Consider the following 22,490-nt stretch of genomic DNA (forward strand, 5'->3'; position numbering starts at 1 on the left):
ATGTTTGGTGGCAGCCTAAAAAAGTGAGGATCTTGCTTCAAAGAGGATCTATCATTTGCCATAAATAATATATATTTTAATCTGATGTAAATGCCGCTGTTCTCCTGAATCCGGCGTTGTTTTTCTTTTGTTCCTGCGCCTCTCCGTTCCTGAGATATGACCCTCTCTTCCCTGTATACAAGTCTAGTCTCATTAGCTAAGGGGGTGTGGTCATCAAGTAGTCACCTAGAGAAAAGAACCACGCCCACTTGCTAAAAAAGACTTGATTTGTATACAGGGAAGAGGAGGCCATATCTCAGGAACGGAGAGTCTAAGGAACGAAAGAAAAACAACGTTGGGTTCAGGAGAACAGCGGCATTTACCCCAGGTAAAAATATTACATAATTACGGTTAATGGCAAGTCCTCTTTACAGGAAGTCTATCAGATGGTTTATGCCTATAAAGCTATCTACTGTGCCTGGTAGGGCAGATATAGTGTCTGCTCAGAACTGTAACTGTGTAAGTTAATCAGGTTGGAGAGAGAGTCTTCCTAAAAGGCGCCCAGTCTATTCATGTGTTCTCTAAGGAAAAAATACACCCATAAGGACAGGTGGTTGAAAAGCTGATCTGGTGAATCTAAACAGGCTTGGGATATAGGGTTGCTTGGATGAGAAAGTGAGGGTCCATTGCAAATTACCATGATTAACTTTTCTGACAAAAAGTAAAGTTTATTTGCAACTTTTGAACTGTGCCCGCAATCTGTTCAGCAGATATTGGCAACTGTGTGTACTGCCGGTATCCATACACATTGTATGCACAAGATATCGGTACAGATTATAGTAACTGTCATAATAGTGTAGCCTTCGGTCTGTATCAGGGAGCATTGCTAGGTTGGGTTAGTGTCAAGAGCTAGAGCACTTTCCAGGACTAGGGCCACCAGCAGAACACTTGCCAGGACTAGGGCCACCAGCAGAACACTTGCCAGGTCTAGGGCCACCAGCAGAGCACTTGCCAAGATTGGGAGCACCAGCAGAAAGCTTGCCAGGCCTGTAGCCTCCAGCAGATCATTTGAGATGACTGGGGCCACCAGCAGAGCAATTGCCAGGAATGGGGCCACCAGCTGGTCATGTGCTAGAACTGGGACCAACAGCAGAGCACGTGTCAGGAATGGAGCCAACAGCACAGCACTTGCCAGTACTGGGGCCACCAACAAAGCACTTACCAGGACTGGAAGCACCATCAGAGCACGTGCCAGGCGTGTGGCTTCCAGCAAAGTACTTGCCAGCTTTTTTTTTACAAAACTGGACAAAAGCATTTTCTTTACATTGATAAATTCCCTACCTGTTAACTCTTTAGTAGGCATAAATCATTGCAAAGATTTGCCAGACTTTCATGAAGCAGTGCAGCGTGCTGAATGCTGACTGTGCATAGTGTACTGCTGCCAGCCAATGGTGACCACAAGTATGTGACTTTTATATCTGTGGTCACATCTGACTTCTTTTCAATGTTCTGCTGATAGAATTGGATGAGACCTTAGTCGGGATGTTACTGCAAATACTAAAATCGTGGTGGCGGCCGCTCGAATCGGCTAGTAGAGCTGAATTCTAACAGTGTGACCACTACACACTGTTCATATTCGTCAAGATGCACTGCTTGCTCAAAGTTTGCCCTGGTGTGGAAAACCTCGTTAAGGGGTTGAACGGGACTAGAAGACATGGCTGCCATCTTTCCGAAATGTGTGGTATTGCAATTGTAGAATTTAAAGGGTTGCTCCACTACTTTTATGTTGATGACGTATCCTTAGGATATGTTATCAATATCCGATTGGTGGGGATCCAGCACCCACGCGATCAGCTGTTCCAGTTGCAGGCGGCAGAAGTTATCAGTTGTGGAGTTGAACAGCACGACTTTTTCAAATATGTAGTGGCCACGTCCTCGTACTGCACAGCTGCCCGTATTCGAAGAAATAGGAGCGGATCTGCAATACCCAGCAGCAGCTACTACATGGCTGAATGAGATATTCTAACCTGATTTCTAGGTAATAACCTGTCCCCTGCATACATCTCTGACTAAATCTCCATTCTATAGCCCATCCCATCCACACACCTCTAAGAAAATCTGTGGTCCATAACCTGCCCTCTCCATACAGCTCTGACCAGATCTCCAGTCCATAACCTGCCCTCTCCATACAACTCTGACCAAATCTCCAGTACATTACCTGCCCTCTCCATACAGCTCTGACCAGATCTCCAGTCCATAACCTGCCCTCTCCATACAACTCTGACCAAATCTCCAGTCCATAACCTGCCCTCTCCATACAGCTCTGACCAAAGCTCCAGTCCATAACCTGCCCTCTCCATACAACTCTGACCAAATCTCCAGTCCATAACCTGCCCTCTCCATACAACTCTGACCAAATCTCCAGTCCATAACCTGCCCTCTCCATACAACTCTGACCAAATCTCCAGCCCATAACCTGCCCTCTCCATACAGCTCTGACCAAATCTCCAGTCCATAACCTGCCCTCTCCATACAGCTCTAACCAAATCTCCAGTCCATAACCTGCCCTCTCCATACAGCTCTGACCAAATCTCCAGTCCATAACCTGCCCTCTCCATACAGCTCTGACCAAATCTCCAGTCCATAACCTGCCCTCTCCATACAGCTCTGACCAAATCTCCAGTCCATAACCTGCCCTCTCCATACAGCTCTGACCAAAGCTCCAGTCCATAACCTGCCCTCTCCATACAACTCTGACCAAATCTCCAGTCCATAACCTGCCCTCTCCATACAACTCTGACCAAATCTCAAGTCCATAACCTGCCCTCTCCATACAGCTGTGACCAAATCTCCAGTCCATAACCTGCCCTCTCCATACAGCTGTGACCAAATCTCCAGTCCATAACCTGCCCTCACCATACAGCTGTGACCAAATCTCCAGTCCATAACCTGCCCTCTCCATACAACTCTGACCAGATCTCCAGTCCATAACCTGCCCTCACCATACAGCTGTGACCAAATCTCCAGTCCATAACCTGCCCTCTCCATACAACTCTGACCAGATCTCCAGTCCATAACCTGCCCTCACCATACAGCTGTGACCAAATCTCCAGTCCATAACCTGCCCTCTCCATACAGCTGTGACCAAATCTCCAGTCCATAACCTGCCCTCGCCATACAGCTGTGACCAAATCTCCAGTCCATAACCTGCCCTCTCCATACAGCACTGACCAAATCTCCAGTCCATAACCTGCCCTCTCCATACAGCTGTGACCAAATCTCCAGTCCATAACCTGCCCTCTCCATACAGCACTGACCAAATCTCCAGTCCATAACCTGCCCTCTCCATACAGCTCTGACCAAATCTCCAGTCCATAACCTGCCCTCTCCATACAGCTCTGACCAAATCTCCAGTCCATAACCTGCCCTCTCCATACAGCTGTGACCAAATCTCCAGTCCATAACCTGCCCTCACCATACAGCACTGACCAAATCTCCAGTCCATAACCTGCCCTCTCCATACAGCTGTGACCAAATCTCCAGTCCATAACCTGCCCTCTCCATACAGCTGTGACCAAATCTCCAGTCCATAACCTGCCCTCTCCATACAACTCTGACCAAATCTCCAGTCCATAACCTGCCCTCTCCATACAGCTGTGACCAAATCTCCAGTCCATAACCTGCCCTCTCCATACAGCTGTGACCAAATCTCCAGTCCATAACCTGCCCTCTCCATACAGCTGTGACCAAATCTCCAGTCCATAACCTGCCCTCTACATACAGCTGTGACCAAATCTCCAGTCCATAACCTGCCCTCTCCATACAGCTCTGACCAAATCTCCAGTCCATAACCTGCCCTCTCCATACAGCTCTGACCAAAGCTCCAGTCCATAACCTGCCCTCTCCATACAGCTCTGACCAAAGCTCCAGTCCATAACCTGCCCTCTCCATACAACTCTGACCAAATCTCCAGTCCATAACCTGCCCTCTCCATACAACTCTGACCAAATCTCCAGTCCATAACCTGCCCTCTCATACAACTCTGACCAAATCTCCAGTCCATAACCTGCCCTCACCATACAGCTCTGACCAAATCTCCAGTCCATAACCTGCCCTTTCCATACAACTCTGACCAGATCTCCAGTCCATAACCTGCCCTCACCATACAGCTGTGACCAAATCTCCAGTCCATAACCTGCCCTCTCCATACAGCTGTGACCAAATCTCCAGTCCATAACCTGCCCTCTCCATACAGCTCTGACCAAATCTCCAGTCCATAACCTGCCCTCTCCATACAGCTGTGACCAAATCTCCAGTCCATAACCTGCCCTCTCCATACAGCTGTGACCAAATCTCCAGTCCATAACCTGCCCTCTCCATACAGCTGTGACCAAATCTCCAGTCCATAACCTGCCCTCTCCATACAGCTGTGACCAAATCTCCAGTCCATAACCTGCCCTCTCCATACAGCTCTGACCAAATCTCCAGCCCATAACCTGCCCTCTCCATACAGCTGTGACCAAATCTCCAGTCCATAACCTGCCCTCTCCATACAGCTGTGACCAAATCTCCAGTCCATAACCTGCCCTCTCCATACAGCTGTGACCAAATCTCCAGTCCATAACCTGCCCTCTCCATACAGCTGTGACCAAATCTCCAGTCCATAACCTGCCCTCGCCATACAGCTCTGACCAAATCTCAAGTCCATAACCTGCCCTCGTCATACAACTCTGACCAAATCTCCAGTCCATAACCTGCCCTCTCCATACAGCTCTGATCAAATCTCCAGTCCATAACCTGCCCTCTCCATACAACTCTGACCAGATCTCCAGTCCATAACCTGCCCTCTCCATATAACTCTGACCAAATCTCAAGTCCATAACCTGCCCTAGAATCATAGAATCATAGAATCGTAGAGTTGGAAGGGACCTCCTGGGCCATCTGGTCCAACCCCCTGCTCAAAGCAGGATTCGCTAAATCATCCCAGTCAGATGTCTGTCCAGCCTCTGTTTGAAGACTTCCATTGAAGGAGAACTCACCACTTCTCGTGGCAGCCTGTTCCACTCATTGATCACTCTAACTGTCAAAAAGTTTTTTCTAATATCTAATCTGTCTCCTCCCATTCAGTTTCATCCCATTGCTTCTAGTCTTTCCTTGTGCAAATGAGAATAAAGTTGATCCTTCTACAATGTGACAGCCCTTTAGATATTTGTAGACAGCAATTAAGTCTCCTCTCAGTCTTCTCTTTTGCAAACTAAACATTCCCAAATCCTGCAACCTTTCCTCATAAGACAGGGTTTGCAGACCGGTCACCATTCTGGTCGCTCTTTTCTGAACTTGCTCCAGTTTGTTGATGTCTTTTTTAAAATGTGGTGCCCAAAACTGGACACAATATTCCAGATGAGGTCTGACCAAAGAGGAGTAGAGGGAAATAATGACTTCACGTGATCTAGACTGTATGCTTCTGTTAATACATCCTAGAACTGCATTTGCCTTTTTTGCTGCTGCATCACACTGTTGACTCATATTCAGTCTGTGATCTATTAGTATACCCAAGTCTTTTTCACATGTGCTGTCACTTAGCCCTATTCCTCCCATTCTATATATGCTTTTTTAATTTTTATTGCCCAGATGTAGTACTTTGCATTTCTCCCTGTTAAAAACCATTCTGTTAGTTACTGCCCACTTCTCCAGTTTATTTAAATCTTTTTGAATCCTCTCTCTCTCTTCTCTAGTATTAGCTATCCCTCCTAGCTTTGTGTCATCAGCAAATTTAATCAGTTTACCCTCAATTCCTTCATCTAAATCGTTGATAAAGATGTTGAACAATACAGGGCCCAGGACAGAGCCCTGTGGTACCCCACTTGAGACATTCTTCCAACTGGATGTGCAGCCATTTACGATGTGCAGCCCTCACCATACAACTCTGACCAAATCTCCAGTCCATAACCTGCCCTCTCCATACAGCTCTAACCAAATCTCCAGTCCATAACCTGCCCTCTCCATACAGCTGTGACCAAATCTCCAGTCCATAACCTGCCCTCTCCATACAACTCTGACCAAATCTCAAGTCCATAACCTGCCCTCGCCATACAGCTCTGACCAAATCTCCAGTCCATAACCTGCCCTCTCCATACAACTCTGACCAGATCTCCAGTCCATAACCTGCCCTCTCCATACAGCTGTGACCAAATCTCCAGTCCATAACCTGCCCTCTCCATACAGCTGTGACCAAATCTCCAGTCCATAACCTGCCCTCGCCATTCAACTCTGACCAGATCTCCAGTCCATAACCTACCCTCTCCATACAGCTCTAACCAAATCTCCAGTCCATAACCTGTCCTCTCCATACAGCTCTGACCAAATCTCCAGTCCATAACCTGCCCTCTCCATACAGCTCTGACCAAATCTCCAGTCCATAACCTGTCCTCTCCATACAGCTCTGACCAAATCTCCAGTCCATAACCTGCCCTCTCCATACAACTCTGACCAAATCACAAGTCCATAACCTGCCCTCACCATACAGCTCTGACCAAATCTCCAGTCCATAACCTGCCCTCTCCATACAACTCTGACCAGATCTCCAGTCCATAGCCTGCCCTCTCCATACAACTCTGACCAGATCTCCAGTCCATAACCTGCCCTCTCCATACAGCTGTGACCAAATCTCCAGTCCATAACCTGCCCTCTCCATACAGCTGTGACCAAATCTCCAGTCCATAACCTGCCCTCTCCATACAGCTCTGATCAAATCTCCAGTCCATAACCTGCCCTCTCCATACAGCTCTGACCAAATCTCCAGTCCATAACCTGCCCTCTCTATACAGCTCTGACCAAATCTCCAGTCCATAACCTGCCCTCTCCATACAACTCTGACCAAATCTCAAGTCCATAACCTGCCCTCACCATACAGCTCTGACCAAATCTCCAGTCCATAACCTGCCCTCTCCATACAACTCTGACCAGATCTCCAGTCCATAACCTGCCCTCTCCATACAGCTGTGACCAAATCTCCAGTCCATAACCTGCCCTCTCCATACAGCTGTGACCAAATCTCCAGTCCATAACCTGCCCTCTCCATACAGCTCTGACCAAATCTCCAGTCCATAACCTGCCCTCTCCATACAGCTCTGATCAAATCTCCAGTCCATAACCTGCCCTCTCCATACAGCACTGACCAAATCTCCAGTCCATAACCTGCCCTCTCCATACAACTCTGACCAGATCTCCAGTCCATAACCTGCCCTCTCCATACAACTCTGACCAAATCTCAAGTCCATAACCTGCCCTCACCATACAACTCTGACCAAATCTCCAGTCCATAACCTGCCCTCTCCATACAGCTGTGACCAAATCTCCAGTCCATAACCTGCCCTCTCCATACAACTCTGACCAAATCTCCAGTCCATAACCTGCCCTCACCATACAACTCTGACCAAATCTCCAGTCCATAACCTGCCCTCTCCATACAGCTCTGACCAAATCTCCAGTCCATAACCTGCCCTCTCCATACAGCACTGATCAAATCTCCAGTCCATAAACTGCCCTCGCCATACAACTCTGACCAGATCTCAAGTCCATAACCTGCCCTCTCCATACAGCTCTGACCAAATCTCCAGTCCATAACCTGCCCTCACCATACAGCTCTGACCAAATCTCCAGTCCATAACCTGCCCTTTCCATACAGCTCTGACCAGATCTCCAGTCCATAACCTGCCCTCACCATACAGCTGTGACCAAATCTCCAGTCCATAACCTGCCCTCTCCATACAGCTGTGACCAAATCTCCAGTCCATAACCTGCCCTCTCCATACAGCTGTGACCAAATCTCCAGTCCATAACCTGCCCTCTCCATACAGCTCTGACCAAATCTCCAGTCCATAACCTGCCCTCTCCATACAGCTGTGACCAAATCTCCAGTCCATAACCTGCCCTCTCCATACAACTCTGACCAAATCTCCAGTCCTTAACCTGCCCTCGCCATACAGCTCTGACCAAATCTCAAGTCCATAACCTGCCCTCGTCATACAACTCTGACCAAATCTCCAGTCCATAACCTGCCCTCTCCATACAGCTCTGATCAAATCTCCAGTCCATAACCTGCCCTCTCCATACAACTCTGACCAGATCTCCAGTCCATAACCTGCCCTCTCCATATAACTCTGACCAAATCTCAAGTCCATAACCTGCCCTAGAATCATAGAATCATAGAATCGTAGAGTTGGAAGGGACCTCCTGGGCCATCTGGTCCAACCCCCTGCTCAAAGCAGGATTCGCTAAATCATCCCAGTCAGATGTCTGTCCAGCCTCTGTTTGAAGACTTCCATTGAAGGAGAACTCACCACTTCTCGTGGCAGCCTGTTCCACTCATTGATCACTCTAACTGTCAAAAAGTTTTTTCTAATATCTAATCTGTCTCCTCCCATTCGGTTTCATCCCATTGCTTCTAGTCTTTCCTTGTGCAAATGAGAATAAAGTTGATCCTTCTACAATGTGACAGCCCTTTAGATATTTGTAGACAGCAATTAAGTCTCCTCTCAGTCTTCTCTTTTGCAAACTAAACATTCCCAAATCCTGCAACCTTTCCTCATAAGACAGGGTTTGCAGACCGGTCACCATTCTGGTCGCTCTTTTCTGAACTTGCTCCAGTTTGTTGATGTCTTTTTTAAAATGTGGTGCCCAAAACTGGACACAATATTCCAGATGAGGTCTGACCAAAGAGGAGTAGAGGGAAATAATGACTTCACGTGATCTAGACTGTATGCTTCTGTTAATACATCCTAGAACTGCATTTGCCTTTTTTGCTGCTGCATCACACTGTTGACTCATATTCAGTCTGTGATCTATTAGTATACCCAAGTCTTTTTCACATGTGCTGTCACTTAGGCCTATTCCTCCCATTCTATATATGCTTTTTTAATTTTTATTGCCCAGATGTAGTACTTTGCATTTCTCCCTGTTAAAAACCATTCTGTTAGTTACTGCCCACTTCTCCAGTTTATTTAAATCTTTTTGAATCCTCTCTCTCTCTTCTCTAGTATTAGCTATCCCTCCTAGCTTTGTGTCATCAGCAAATTTAATCAGTTTACCCTCAATTCCTTCATCTAAATCGTTGATAAAGATGTTGAACAATACAGGGCCCAGGACAGAGCCCTGTGGTACCCCACTTGAGACATTCTTCCAACTGGATGTGCAGCCATTTACGATGTGCAGCCCTCACCATACAACTCTGACCAAATCTCCAGTCCATAACCTGCCCTCTCCATACAGCTCTAACCAAATCTCCAGTCCATAACCTGCCCTCTCCATACAGCTGTGACCAAATCTCCAGTCCATAACCTGCCCTCTCCATACAGCTGTGACCAAATCTCCAGTCCATAACCTGCCCTCGCCATACAACTCTGACCAAATCTCCAGTCCATAACCTGCCCTCTCCATACAACTCTGACCAAATCTCCAGTCCATAACCTGCCCTCGCCATACAACTCTGACCAAATCTCCAGTCCATAACCTGCCCTCTCCATACTGCTCTGACCAAATCTCCAGTCCATAACCTGCCCTCTCCATACAGCTCTGATCAAATCTCCAGTCCATAACCTGCCCTCTCTATACAACTCTGACCAGATCTCCAGTCCATAACCTGCCCTCTCCATACAACTCTGACCAAATCTCAAGTCCATAACCTGCCCTCGCCATACAACTCTGACCAAATCTCAAGTCCATAACCTGCCCTCGCCATACAACTCTGACCAAATCTCCAGTCCATAACCTGCCCTCTCCATACTGCTCTGACCAAATCTCCAGTCCATAACCTGCCCTCTCCATACAGCTCTGATCAAATCTCCAGTCCATAACCTGCCCTCTCTATACAACTCTGACCAGATCTCCAGTCCATAACCTGCCCTCTCCATACAACTCTGACCAAATCTCAAGTCCATAACCTGCCCTCGCCATACAACTCTGACCAAATCTCCAGTCCATAACCTGCCCTCTCCATACAGCTCTGACCAAATCTCCAGTCCATAACCTGCCCTCTCCACACAGCTCTGACCAAATCTCCAGTCCATAACCTGCCCTCTCCATACAACTCTGACCAGATCTCCAGTCCATAACCTGCCCTCTCCATACAGCTCTGACCAAATCTCCAGTCCATAACCTGCCCTCTCCATACAGCTCTGACCAAATCTCCAGTCCATAACCTGCCCTCTCCATACAACTCTGACCAGATCTCCAGTCCATAACCTGCCCTCTCCATACAGCTGTGACCAAATCTCCAGTCCATAACCTGCCCTTGCCATACAACTCTGACCTAATCTCAGGTTTATTACCTGTCCCTTCCATACATTTCTGACATAATCTTAAACCAATAACCTGTCCATTCCATAAATCGCTGACCCAATCTCAGGCCTATTACTTATCCTCTCCATACATCTTTGACCTAATCTCAGCTTTATTATCTGTCCCCTCCATACATCTCTGACTTAAGTTCTGTCAGAGAGTGCAGAGATTATGCCGCTTATCCACGTTATGTAAATAAAAGCTTATAACCTGACGTTAAATTCATCCATTGGTTGTATACATTTATTCTTTAGAAAGCTGAAACCCTCCGAAATGTGGTTTAGGTTAAGAAAATAAATTGGCATCAATGCAGAAGTATTGATCATTTAATGGACACAGAATGGTCAGATTTTGGCAAGACAAGAGTTTTGTCGGCCACAGAAAGTAATGTGAGATTCAAACAAATAATTAACTTAAAATACAAATATATGTTGCATAACATTGGTGTATGAAATTGTGGTGCTATTAGTCATATTTAATATTTTGTGTGACTTCCATGAGCTTGAAGGACTGCATCCATGTGGTTAAACAATGATTCATACAATTTATTAACCCCTTCACTACCAAGGGTGGTTTGCACGTTAACTACCGGGCCAATTTTTACAATTCTGACCACTGTCCCTTTATGAGATCATAACTCTGAAACGCTTACGTGGATCCCGGTGATTCTGACATTGTTTTCTCGTGACACATTGTACTTCATGTTAGTGGTAAAATTTCATTCATATAACTTGCGTTTATTTATGAGAAAAACGGAAATTTGGCGAAAATTTTGAAAATTCCGCAGTTTTCCAACTTTGAATTTTTATGCCCTTAAATCACAGAGATATGGCACACAAAAAAGTTAATAAGTAACATTTGCCACATGTTTACTTTACATCAGCACAATTTTGGAACCAAAATTTTTATTTGTTAGCAAGATATAAGGGTTAAAAGTTGACCAGCGATCTCTCATTTTTGCAACACCATTTTATTTTTACGGACCACATCACATTTGAAGCCACTTTGAGGGGTCTATATGATAGAAAATACCCAAAAGTGACACCATTCTAAAAACTGCACCCCTTAAGGTGCTTAAAACCACATTCAAGGAGTTTATTAACCCTTCAGGTGCGTCACAGGAATTTTTTGAATATTTAAAAAAAATTAACATTTAACTTTTTTTCACAAAAAAAATTACTTCAGGTTCAATTTTTTTTATTTTACCAAGTGTAACAGGATAAATTGGACTGCAAAAATTATTGTGCAATTTGTCCTGAGCACGCTGATACCTGATATGTGGGGGGGAACCACTGTTTCGGCGCATGGCAGAGCTCAGAAGGGAAGGAGCGCCGTTTGACTTTTTCAATGCAAAATTGGCTGGAATTCTGATCGGACGCCATGTCGCGTTTGGAGAGCCCTTGATGTACCTAAACAGTGGAAACCCCCCACAAGTGACCCCATTTTTGAAACTAGACCCCCTAAGGAACTTATCTAGATATGTGGTGAGAACTTTGAACCCACAAGGGCTTCACAGAAGTTTATAATGCACAGCGGTACAATTAAAAAATCATATTTTTTCCACAAAATGATCTTTTCACCCCCAATTTTTATTTTCCCAAGGGTAACAGGACCCTAAAAGTTATTGTGCAATTTGTCCTGAGTACACTGATACCCCATATGTGGGTGTAAATGACTATTTGGGCACATGGCAGAGCTCGGAAGGCAAGCAGCGCCATTTGACTTTTTTGGCTGGTATTGAGATCAGACACCATGTCGCGTTTGGAAAGCCCCTGATGTACCAAAACAGTGGAAACCCCCCACAAATGACCCCATTTTGGAAACTAGACCCCCCAAAGGAACTTATCTAGATGTGTGGTGAGAACTTTGAACCCCCAAGTGCTTCACAGAAGTTTATAACGCCCAGGCGTGAAAATAACAAAATTTTTTTCCACAAAAATGATATTTTTGCCCCAAAATTTTTATTTTCCTAAGGGCAACAGGAGAAATAGGACCCCAAAAGTTGTTTTGCAAATTGTCCTGATTAGGCTGATACCCCATATGAGGGGGTAAAACACTGTTTGGGTGCATGGCAGGGCTTGGAAGGGAAGGAGCACCATTTGACTTTTTCAACGCAGAATTGGCTGGAATTGAGATCAGATGCCATGTTGCGTTTGGAGAGCACCTGATGTGCGCAGATAGTGGAAACCCCCAATTCTAGCCCTAGCCCTAACCCTAGCCCTAACACTAACCCTAGCCCTAACCCTAGCCCTAGCCCTAACCCTAGCCCTAACCCGAATGGGAAAATGGAAATAAATACATTTTTTAAATTTTATTATTTTTCCCTAACTAAGGGGGTGATAACGGGGGGTTTGATTTACTATTTATGGCGGTTTTTATGTTTGACAGCTGTCGCACGCTAAAAGAAGCTTTTTATTGTAAAAATAGTTTTTGCATCACCACATATTGAGAGCTATAATTTTTCCATATTTTGACCCACCGAGTCATGTGAGGTCTTATTTTTTGCGGGACGAGTTGACGCTTTTATTGGTATCATGTTCGGGCATGTGACATTTTTTGATCGCTTTTTATTTCGTTTTTTGGGACGCAGAATTTGCAAAAACCAGCGTTTCATGAATTTCTTTTGGGTGGTGCGTTTACGCCGTTCCGGGTGGGGTAAAATTTATAAGGCGGTTTTATTCTTCGGGTCAGTACGGTTACAGCGATACCTCATTTAGGTCGTTTTTTTATGTTTTGGCGCTTTTATGCAATGAAAACAATTTTATATAAAAAATAATTATTTTTGCATCACTTTATTCTGCGAGCTATAACTTTTTTATTTTTTCGCTGATGATGCTGTATGGTGGCTCATTTTTTGCGGGACAAGATGACGTTTTCACCGGTACCATGGATATTTATATGCGTCTTTTTGATCGCGCGTTATTGCACTTTTTGTTCGGCCTTATGATAATAAATCATTATTTTTTGCTTCGTTTTTTATTTTTATTTTTTAAGGGGTTCGCTTAAGGGGTTAACTATTGGGACAGTTTTATAGGGCGGGTCGTTACGGACGCGGCGATACCAAATATGTGCACTTTTATTGGGTTTTTTTTTTTTTTTATTTCCAAAAAATGAATTTATTGGGGAATATTTTTTTTTTTTTTTTTAATTGGCGATTTTTTTTAAATTATTTTTACACTTTTTTTTTATTTTTTTTTTTTTACTTTATTACAATGTCCCATGGGGGACATCACTGTCCTGTGACAGATCGCTGATCTGTCACATCACAGATCACTGTGACAGATCAGCGATCTGTCACAGGCACTGCACAGGCTTCCTCATGCCTGCGCTTTGCAGGCACTGAGGAAGCCAGCTTCCTGCAGGCCCCCGGAGGTCCCCGTCGCCATATTGGATCCGGGGACCTGCAGGAAAGGAGTCCCCCGCAGCAGCGCTGCACATTGCGCTGCCGTGGGGGGCTCAGGGAAGCACGGAGGGAGCCCCATCCCTGCCGATGCTTCCCTTTAACCCCCGTTACACCGCGAACGTGTTTGATCGCGGTGTGCAAGGGGTTAACGTGTCGGGGGCGGTCCGTGACCGCCCCTGACACATTGTGCCGGGTGTCAGCTATGATAATTAGCTGACACTCGGCCGCGATCAGCGGCGCTCACCACGTGGGCGCCGCTGATCGCGATGACGTAATATTCCGTCCATGGTAATTAGGTCCATGGTCACATGGACGGAATATTACGTCAATTGTAGGTAAGGGGTTAATGAAGTCATCAGGAATAGCAAAGAATGCAGTCTTACATGCCTCCCAGAGTTCATCTAGATTCTTTGGTTTTGTCTTCCAAGCTTCCTCTTTCATCCTACCCCAAACATGCTCAATGATGTTCATGTCTGGTGACTGGGCTGGCCACTCCTTGAGCACCTTGATATTTTTTGCCTGGAGGAACTTTGTTGTAGAGATGGATGTATGAGATAGAGCACCATCCTGCTGCAGAATTTGACCCCTTTTATGATTTGGAATATAAGAGTATAAGAGGTAGCTAATACTTAATGATATTTTAGGCTATTGATATTGCCTTCCACCTTGCAAATGTTTCGCACACCCCTATAATGAATGTAACCCCAGACCATGATCTTTCCACCACCAAATTTAACTGTTTTCTGGGTGTAGTTTGGATCTATACGAGCTCCAGTAGGTCTCCTGCAGTATTTGCGGTGGCTGTGGTGTAATTCTACTGAAGATTCATCAGAGAAATCCACCTTCTGCCACTTTTCCAGCGTCCATCTGTTTAGCAGGCTGTGGGACTTTGCAAATGCCACACGGTTTTTCATTTGCCTTTTGTTTAGTGCTGGCTTCTGGGCACTGATTCGACCATGGAGGCCATTTCGAGACAGAATCCTACAAACTGTTCTAGTTGACACAGGGACTTGAGGTGACCGGGACTGTTGGAGCTCTGCTGCAGTGGAAGAGGGGCTTGCGTTGGATTTTCTAACAAACGTTCCTCCTGAGCAGTTGTCTTGCGGGGTCTGCCGGACCTGGGCTTGTCAAACACATCTCCACTCTCTTCGAATCTTTTTTTAATTCTTTGTACTTGACGCTGAGACACATTAAAGGTGCCAGCCACCTCTGCAGTGGATCTGGTCTTCAGCCTCTTGATAATCCAGGTTTTGGTCGCAGGGTGGATTTTTGGCATGTTGTCAGAGTTCAAGTTGCAGCTCAAGTGAAGGTCTGGGGTGCTGGGTTTCTTTTTATACACACCCTCTAATTAACCGATCATTTACTGAGCACAGTGGAGGATGTAAACTAGGATTGGGTGCATTATATGACCAGGTGACAAAACTTTTGTCTTGCCAAAATCTGACCATTCTGTGTCCATTAAATGATCAATATTTCTGCATTGATGGCAATTTATTTTCTTAACCTAAACCACGTTTTGGAGGATTTCAGCTCTCAAATAATTTATACAACCAATGGATGAATTTAACGTCAAGTTATAAGCTTTTATTTACATAACATGGATAAGCGACATAACTTCTGTCAGGGAGTGTAGTCCATTACATTTCCGTTCTACATATCTCTGACCTAATCTCCCACTGCCTCCGCACACATAATCTATGTTTCCTACAGTCCATCTTTTTTTGCTCCCCTCTTTTTTCCAACACGTATGTTTTTCGCCCTCTGAATGCTCAACTGTTGGATGTTCTCTACTTTGCAGTTCAAACTGAGACTAAAGAACCGGAAACTCTTATAAGGAAAATAGAGCTATGACCCTTAGTAATAAATAAATGTAAAAGCTGCACAATCACCTCTACTAGCAGATTATACTGTTGAACGTTCACTTTTTTCAAGCTCCAAAGTCTTGAAGCTGTATGTAGCAGGGGCCTCGAAGAAATTACCCCTTTGCCCTCCTATAAATTGGCTTTGGATCTACGTAATAAAGAGTAGGTTCACCTTTGGTTCTGTATAGTAAGGAAACCTGTCACAGACATTATGTAAAAGCAGCTCCACAGAGCTCCTTTATCTTAGAAATGACTTCTTTCTATCACCTTTTCCTCTTTTTATTTTAGACAGACGTAAATTACCTAGCTTTTCCCGTAAGTGCATATTAGGCTACTTCAGTGTAGCTGTCCCGATTCATAATACACGTCGAAGGTAATCTGGCAGCCGTTGCCTCCTGTGAAAGCAAATATCAGATACTGATTACCTCCTAAGTAGTGTTACCCGTGCAGTTTGTTTCCTAAGTAAGCAGTGATTTCCGAATGACGAAAGGATTTTAAGTCATTATCAGATTGCAGGTTTTGATTATGCGTCAGCCTATCCGTTCGAGATGTCCTGAAAAACCTTTCAGCAGAAAAGCATTACTCCCACGTGAAAACAAGTTGCCGGCGTACTCGAGACAGGAATATGTTAGTGTCTGGACTTATCATGCTGTGTAAAGCCATAGATCACTTCCTAATCAATATATGTAAGCCTGACGCTATCGGTTTAATGGAGATGCTTGCTTAAATGCCGTAATAAGCGACCTGGCTCTATGAACCGACGTATAACGGACGGTAACTTGACTACCGTAAAAACCCCATAATAAGGCTTCAGATGTGACCACATTACCACCTTTCAAGGCCATGAGGATACTAGTGATGAGTGAATGTGTCGGGATAAGATGATATCCGAGCATGCTCGTGTGCTAACTGAGTGACTTCAGCGTGCTCGAACAATAAGTTTGAGTCCTTGCACCTGCATGTCTTGCGGTTGTTCGACAGCAGAAACACATGCAGGGATTGCCTGCTTCTTAGGAAATCCATGCATGTGTTGAGGCTGTCGAAAAGCTACGGGGACTCAAAGATTTTTTCGACCACGCCGAAGACACTCGGTTAGCACGCGACCATGCTCAGCTAACACCTTACCCGAGCACATTCGCTCATGACTAGAGGATACCCTAATTCTTTCACCCACCTAGAAGGTATAGGTTCACCGGACGGTCATTCACTCTCTTATTTTCTAATATTGCTTGCTTATGTGGAGAGGAAGCTCTGCAGTGATTCATTGGAAACTATTTTCTTTTTTTTTAACTTAATTAAATGTATTCTGGGGTAGTTTTAATCCATAAAGATAGGGCCAGTAGATACTTGGATCTCCATTACACGAGTCACAAAGCGCAACTTCATACCTGCTTCTTCTCCCTTTAGGGCTCCTCTCAGAGGAGCGTTCATTTTTGAAGATAGAGCCAGAAGGAGCTGAGGTCTCTATTCCATGGGCTCCATAACCATCATACATATGTTTCTTCACTTCGGAAGACTATTGCAGCATGACTCCATGGTCAGTTATAGCTCATCTGGGTTCCAGTCCTGCTCGCCAATATTGAGAGAGTTTTGCCTAGGTTCATTCTGTCCATGAGATTTGGAGATGGCAGGTGAAGCTAGCGTCTCTGTTCCTTCTTAGAAGAGAAAGGCAGCATAAGCTAAAGACTGGTTACTTGGACTAGGATGTTGGGTGGTTCCAGCTAAAATACATAAAATTATCAAATCTTTGATTACTTGGCTCTTATATCAAAACATTGAGAAATCAATATGGATTTCTTTGGACATCATTCTGTATCAACATCTACGTTGGAGACTTTCCTTCAAGATTCCTCCATCGTAGATTACACAAGATCGTGTGATGTTCTTTCTTCAAAACAATGGTCCCTACTAGAAGTCAAAGGTGTACCCTGGGTGCCATCGTTGTCCATCATGTGATGGATCCTACTCTAGGTGTAAAGAAAGCATTATCCACCAGTTTTTGATGGCTTATCACAACTCATTAAAACTTGTTAGTAATGAAGTTAATCATGATTACATTTCATCCTCCTCTACACAACTGGCAGAAAGTGACAAACGACTGTGCCATAAAAATTAAAATGGTTGTCACTTTCCAGTCCTATCGATTACTGTCGATTGAGAGCCAATTCCTGGTTTAGCTTGGCCAATGTAGATGTTGTCCATATGGCTTGCATTTTATACTTTGATTTTTACTTTGACAATAGACAGAGGAACTTGAAGTGAGATCTTGAATTGTCTCGATTTACCAAGAAAAAACTTTTCCATAAATTATACGAACACTCCAGGCAAATTCCATGTTACGTTTGGTTCATGGCCTAAGTGGTGGCAGTGAATGACCTAAGGTTTCCAAGAAGACCAAAGGCGCAATGTCATCATGCCACATCCCCTTGGCGTAAAATATCTCCTCGGTTCTGCCTAGAGTGTTACATTAATCTTCTTCACTAATCTTGTCAATGTACAGAAATGTTGTGAATGCCTTATATAGTAAGTCTTAACTCCTTCTCTATTTTTCACGCTGTTTTAGCAGGTTTTGCTGATGTTTTACATTTATCCGATGTTTACAGACTGTCTCTGTTAAAAACCACAGGTTCACCCCATACGAGTGGTATAACCCACACCCGTGCAACCCTGACTCAGATGTCGTGGAAAACAATTTTACTTTGCTAAATAGTTTCTGGTTTGGAGTTGGAGCTCTCATGCAACAAGGTACTAAGGTCACAACTTGATTGTCAGACACCTCCCACAGTCTGCTTGGGGCCTTCTGTGCTGGTAAACTCCACTGCCGTACCCCTCCATAATAAACTGTAAACCCTTATGCCAGCTTAGTGGAACACCATGCTTCCATGTGATGTCATCGGAAAGAGATGGCTAGATTTTACTAGATGATGTTATTTCACATATGTCTCATAATTGGGGAGCATCTTCTAAAACCTGATTTACGAATTAACCATGCAAAAAGAAAAGATCTTAAAAAACATCAGATATTGATCAAATGAAGAGCAGTCCATGGACCTAATCCAGTCTAGGTGTAAGAGTAAGACCACCATTGGTGTAATCTCGTCGAACTTTTCTAAAAATCAGCCCTCGTCTTCTATATTGCCTGAATATATTTTAAAACATTCTTGGGGCCATGAAACGTTTTTCTTAAGAGACAGCATCAGACTCATAGTTCCAAGACTTCCATTCGCCAAATGGACAACCATGAGATGATTAACCAATCAATACTTTCATGGGACCAATGGACAACTATGAAAGTCTTGCCCAGTTCATGAATGGTGGTTAAGAAAAAGTGAGATACTACTGATGTAGCATCCCGATACCCGTACTAGCCTCAGAAGTTGCGATCTTATGTTTTTAAGTTGTTCATAAGCAAAATAGAAAAATGTTGAGTTTGCCTCTTCTTCGTAGAAATAATGGTGGCTGGTAAGAACCCATACATGATTCTCTCAGAGTTACTTACAATCCATCCTTGTCTTTGCCTCATGATACCCTCTAAACATTCGTAGCAAAACTTTTACTATAGTTGTTGTTTAGGAGACATTTCTCTAGAAGGATGAGGATTGAATTTGCTCAGCAAAAGACAGAAGGTTCTCCCAGGGGCAGCGCTAGTGAGGTCCAGTAGAAAATTTTGATGCAATTATAGCTAGATAGTGAGTTCTCTTCATGGACTTAAAATGTCTGTTTTCTTCCAAAAAACAGCTCTATTGGTTGCATCTAGAGATGTGAATGTGGCTGAGCCACCATATCACCTGTACAGAGCTGTGACAGTGTTTTTCTAATCCAGAACAAACCCCATGAAATATATAAAAATATAGGTCACGCCCTAAACCAAATTACTCTACTCAGAACCATCCCAGAAAGGTAAATCTATACATCTGTCCTTCCTTACCTTTTCTCTTGGCTCGATATAACCATGAATGGCCCAGTTTTGAAAAAAAAAAAAAGATTATGATTTTGCCATACTCTGTTGAGAGATGTATATGCTATACATGTTTTCTGTGGAGGCTTATTGGTTGTGATGTGGATTTCAGCCTTTGAGGGTCTTGGTAGAAGGTTTAGATATTATTTTTGATTTTTATTGTTAGAAAATAATTTACTTAACCAAACTCAGGGGAAGGATAAAGGTGGACACATCTAGCTGGTTAAAACAAATACCTGAAAGGAAATTTTAGGGTAGGATATAATAGTATTTTATTCACAGTACATTATCTAAAAGAAAACAAAAAATTGAACTATTGGGTTATGTGAACAAAAAGATAATAAAGATAAAAACATCATCCAAGGACAAAGCCATATATGTATCTATTTCATTGTACAAACATCACAAAGGCTGATCCCTAATATCTCGTAATTAATTAGGTTGTGTTGACCGTACCATCCGTCATGGCTTCTTTTCTTAAAGGGGCATAAAAAATAATGGCTTTCTTGACACTACCTTAATGGCTTTCGATTAAAGGGGAATACAAAACTAGATGACAACTATAGGATAGGTCATCAATATTAAGAATGGTTTGATTCCAACCTAAAACCCACACCCGATTTTGAACTGAAGGGACTTTGCATTCGAGTAAGGTTTGAGGCCTAGATTTGTGCCAATGTCACAAAATTCCATTTAGAGATTAGTCTGGCTGTCAGAATTGATTCGGTCTTAGTGAAATTTGTTCCAAATCGAATCTTCTCTGAAAATACATTTATGATGCTCTGAGGTCTTTCCAGACACCCCACAGGTCAATAAACTGAGGACCCTTAAGGAGTTAAAAATTGATGAAACATTATATTGAACTGTCCTAGACTCACCTGTCCTGTCTGCAGCTCCTTGCCCAGTCCTAAAGTTTGTTGTGTTCAGCTTTTGGTTTGGATCTGTCGGTATTGACTAGTCCTCATGTGGTCACATGGAGCATGATACGCTTTAATTACACGTCTCATTGTGTGGCTACATGACAAGGATGTGTGTCGCACCCATCACGACAGTGGTATGCCTAGCCAGCACAGGAAGACCTTGACCAAAGACTAATCCAAAATCCCATCCGGCGCGAGGAGGAGACTGGGTCGGGAGATGCAGTGTTAGGACACTTGAGAATCAGGCCTCAAAAGTATCGAATGGTGACCCAGTTGACTAGAATTTTGCTGGATTCATGCAACTTACATGCCAAAAATTTCAAATGCTGGTCAATTTGAAATTTTTAGGACATTTGTAACTAACTGGATTGGTTACGAATCGTTTTGCTCATCTCTGTGGAATCCTGTTCAATGTTTGACATCTAGACATCTGTAATTTTTTTGTCACACCTCACCTCTGTTGAAGTGACCACTCACACGGGTGCCAGTAGTTGACCCCATCCAATTTATCTTTGATTACCTATCCTACAGATTAACCATTTGTTTTTTAGTCCTGGGGAAAAAAAAGTAAAAAAGGGCTTTGTCCAATATGTTAGATTCAGTTTTACAAAAATGCCACCAACTCCTGACAGATGCCATTGAGTCATAATGGAGTCCATTAAACCAAGGTCAAGCCTATAGACTAAGCTTCTCTTGCCATCAAGAACATTCGAATAAAAGAAAATCTTATATTTACTTATACGTGTGAATCAACAATTTCCTGTTAGGAATGGAATATCCTGGTAGATATATAGACTAGAAATAATGAATTAGAAATAATGGCTGATATACTTTTATATAATAACAAGACTCAGGGAGAATACTAATCAGCTACTGATGAATAGTGTTTACAGATCAGATCACCTTGGCTTTACTTTAATTTTCAAGGTGACTTATTATTTGTTGCACTTAAATGCAGCAGATCTGCTAGAGATATACCATCATACCTCACCATATGGGCCTACCTCTCAATACAGGCCTCCCTCACCATACAGACCTACCTCACCATACAGTTCTACCTCACCATACAAGCATACCTCCCCATTCAGGCCTACCTTGCCATACAGGCTTATCCCGTCATACAGGTCTACCTCCCAATACAGGCCTACCTCAATATATGGGCCTACCTCCTCATGCAGACCTACCTCCCCATACAAAACTACATCCCCATACAGGCCTACCTTCCAATACATGCCTAATTTTTTTTATAGAGGCCTATCTCCTCCAACATTACTATCTCCTGATATAGGCCCACCTCCCCATACAGTCCTGACTTCCCAAACGGACCCAACTGAACTCCCCATACAGGCCCACCTCTTAATACAATTCTATCTGCCCATACAGGCCTACCTCTCCATACAAATCTACATCAGCATACAAGTCTACCTCCCAATACAGGCCTCCCTTTTCATAGATGCAAAACACAAGCCGCGGAGACACCATCACATGTTTCTCAACGCAAGCAATGACTAGCCAGGTCTTTCCCCGGGAAGGAGCAACCACGGGAAGGACAGTCTACTAGGCATTGCTCCTACTGGCCAGTTTCCTACTCCACACTGATATTTGAGGGGCAATACCCCGAAACAGCTGTCTGTGGATGGATACCATGTTTTGGCATAGGTGGTTTCCTTCATTGGAGACTGCCCTTCCCGTGGTTGTTCCTTCCCGGGGAAAGACCTGGTTAGTCATTGCTTGCGTTGAGAAACATGTGATGGTGTCTCTGCGGCTTGTGTTTTGCATGTTTTTACATATTTCCCATAAGGGATGGGGGCATTGCTCTAGAATCACTGCGTTGAGAAACATGTGATGGTGTCTCCGCAGTGTTGGATGTTGATCTCCATGAGTTCATTCATCCTCATTTTTCACTCCCTTTTCATAGAGGCCTACGTCACCAAACATTCCTATCTCCCACTACAGGATCACCTCCCAAGACAGTCCTATAGTCCCATACAGATCTACCACGCCATACAAGCCTACTTCCCCACACAGAC

The 22,490-nt window shown here is 44.0% G+C and overlaps 1 protein-coding gene across 10 annotated transcripts in view; it reads left to right on the forward strand.

Annotated features, from left to right (window-relative positions):
• Nucleotides 1-22,490, forward strand: part of GRIK1 (glutamate ionotropic receptor kainate type subunit 1) — a 437,138-nt gene that overhangs the window by 353,774 nt on the left and 60,874 nt on the right. For 8 of the 10 annotated variants that reach the window (XM_073584576.1, XM_073584579.1, XM_073584572.1 and 5 more), the window contains one exon: nt 18,209-18,327. The exons of the other annotated variants lie outside the window; for them this stretch is intronic. In XM_073584576.1, the coding sequence (XP_073440677.1) occupies nt 18,209-18,327 (119 nt within the window). The remainder of the gene's footprint in view (nt 1-18,208; nt 18,328-22,490) is intronic. 10 annotated transcript variants of the gene reach the window in all.

Source organism: Dendrobates tinctorius, unplaced genomic scaffold (genome assembly GCF_039654945.1).
Source record: "Dendrobates tinctorius isolate UK_male_01 unplaced genomic scaffold, ASM3965494v1 ptg000084l, whole genome shotgun sequence".
In the NCBI taxonomy this organism is placed as follows: Eukaryota; Metazoa; Chordata; class Amphibia; order Anura; family Dendrobatidae; genus Dendrobates; species Dendrobates tinctorius.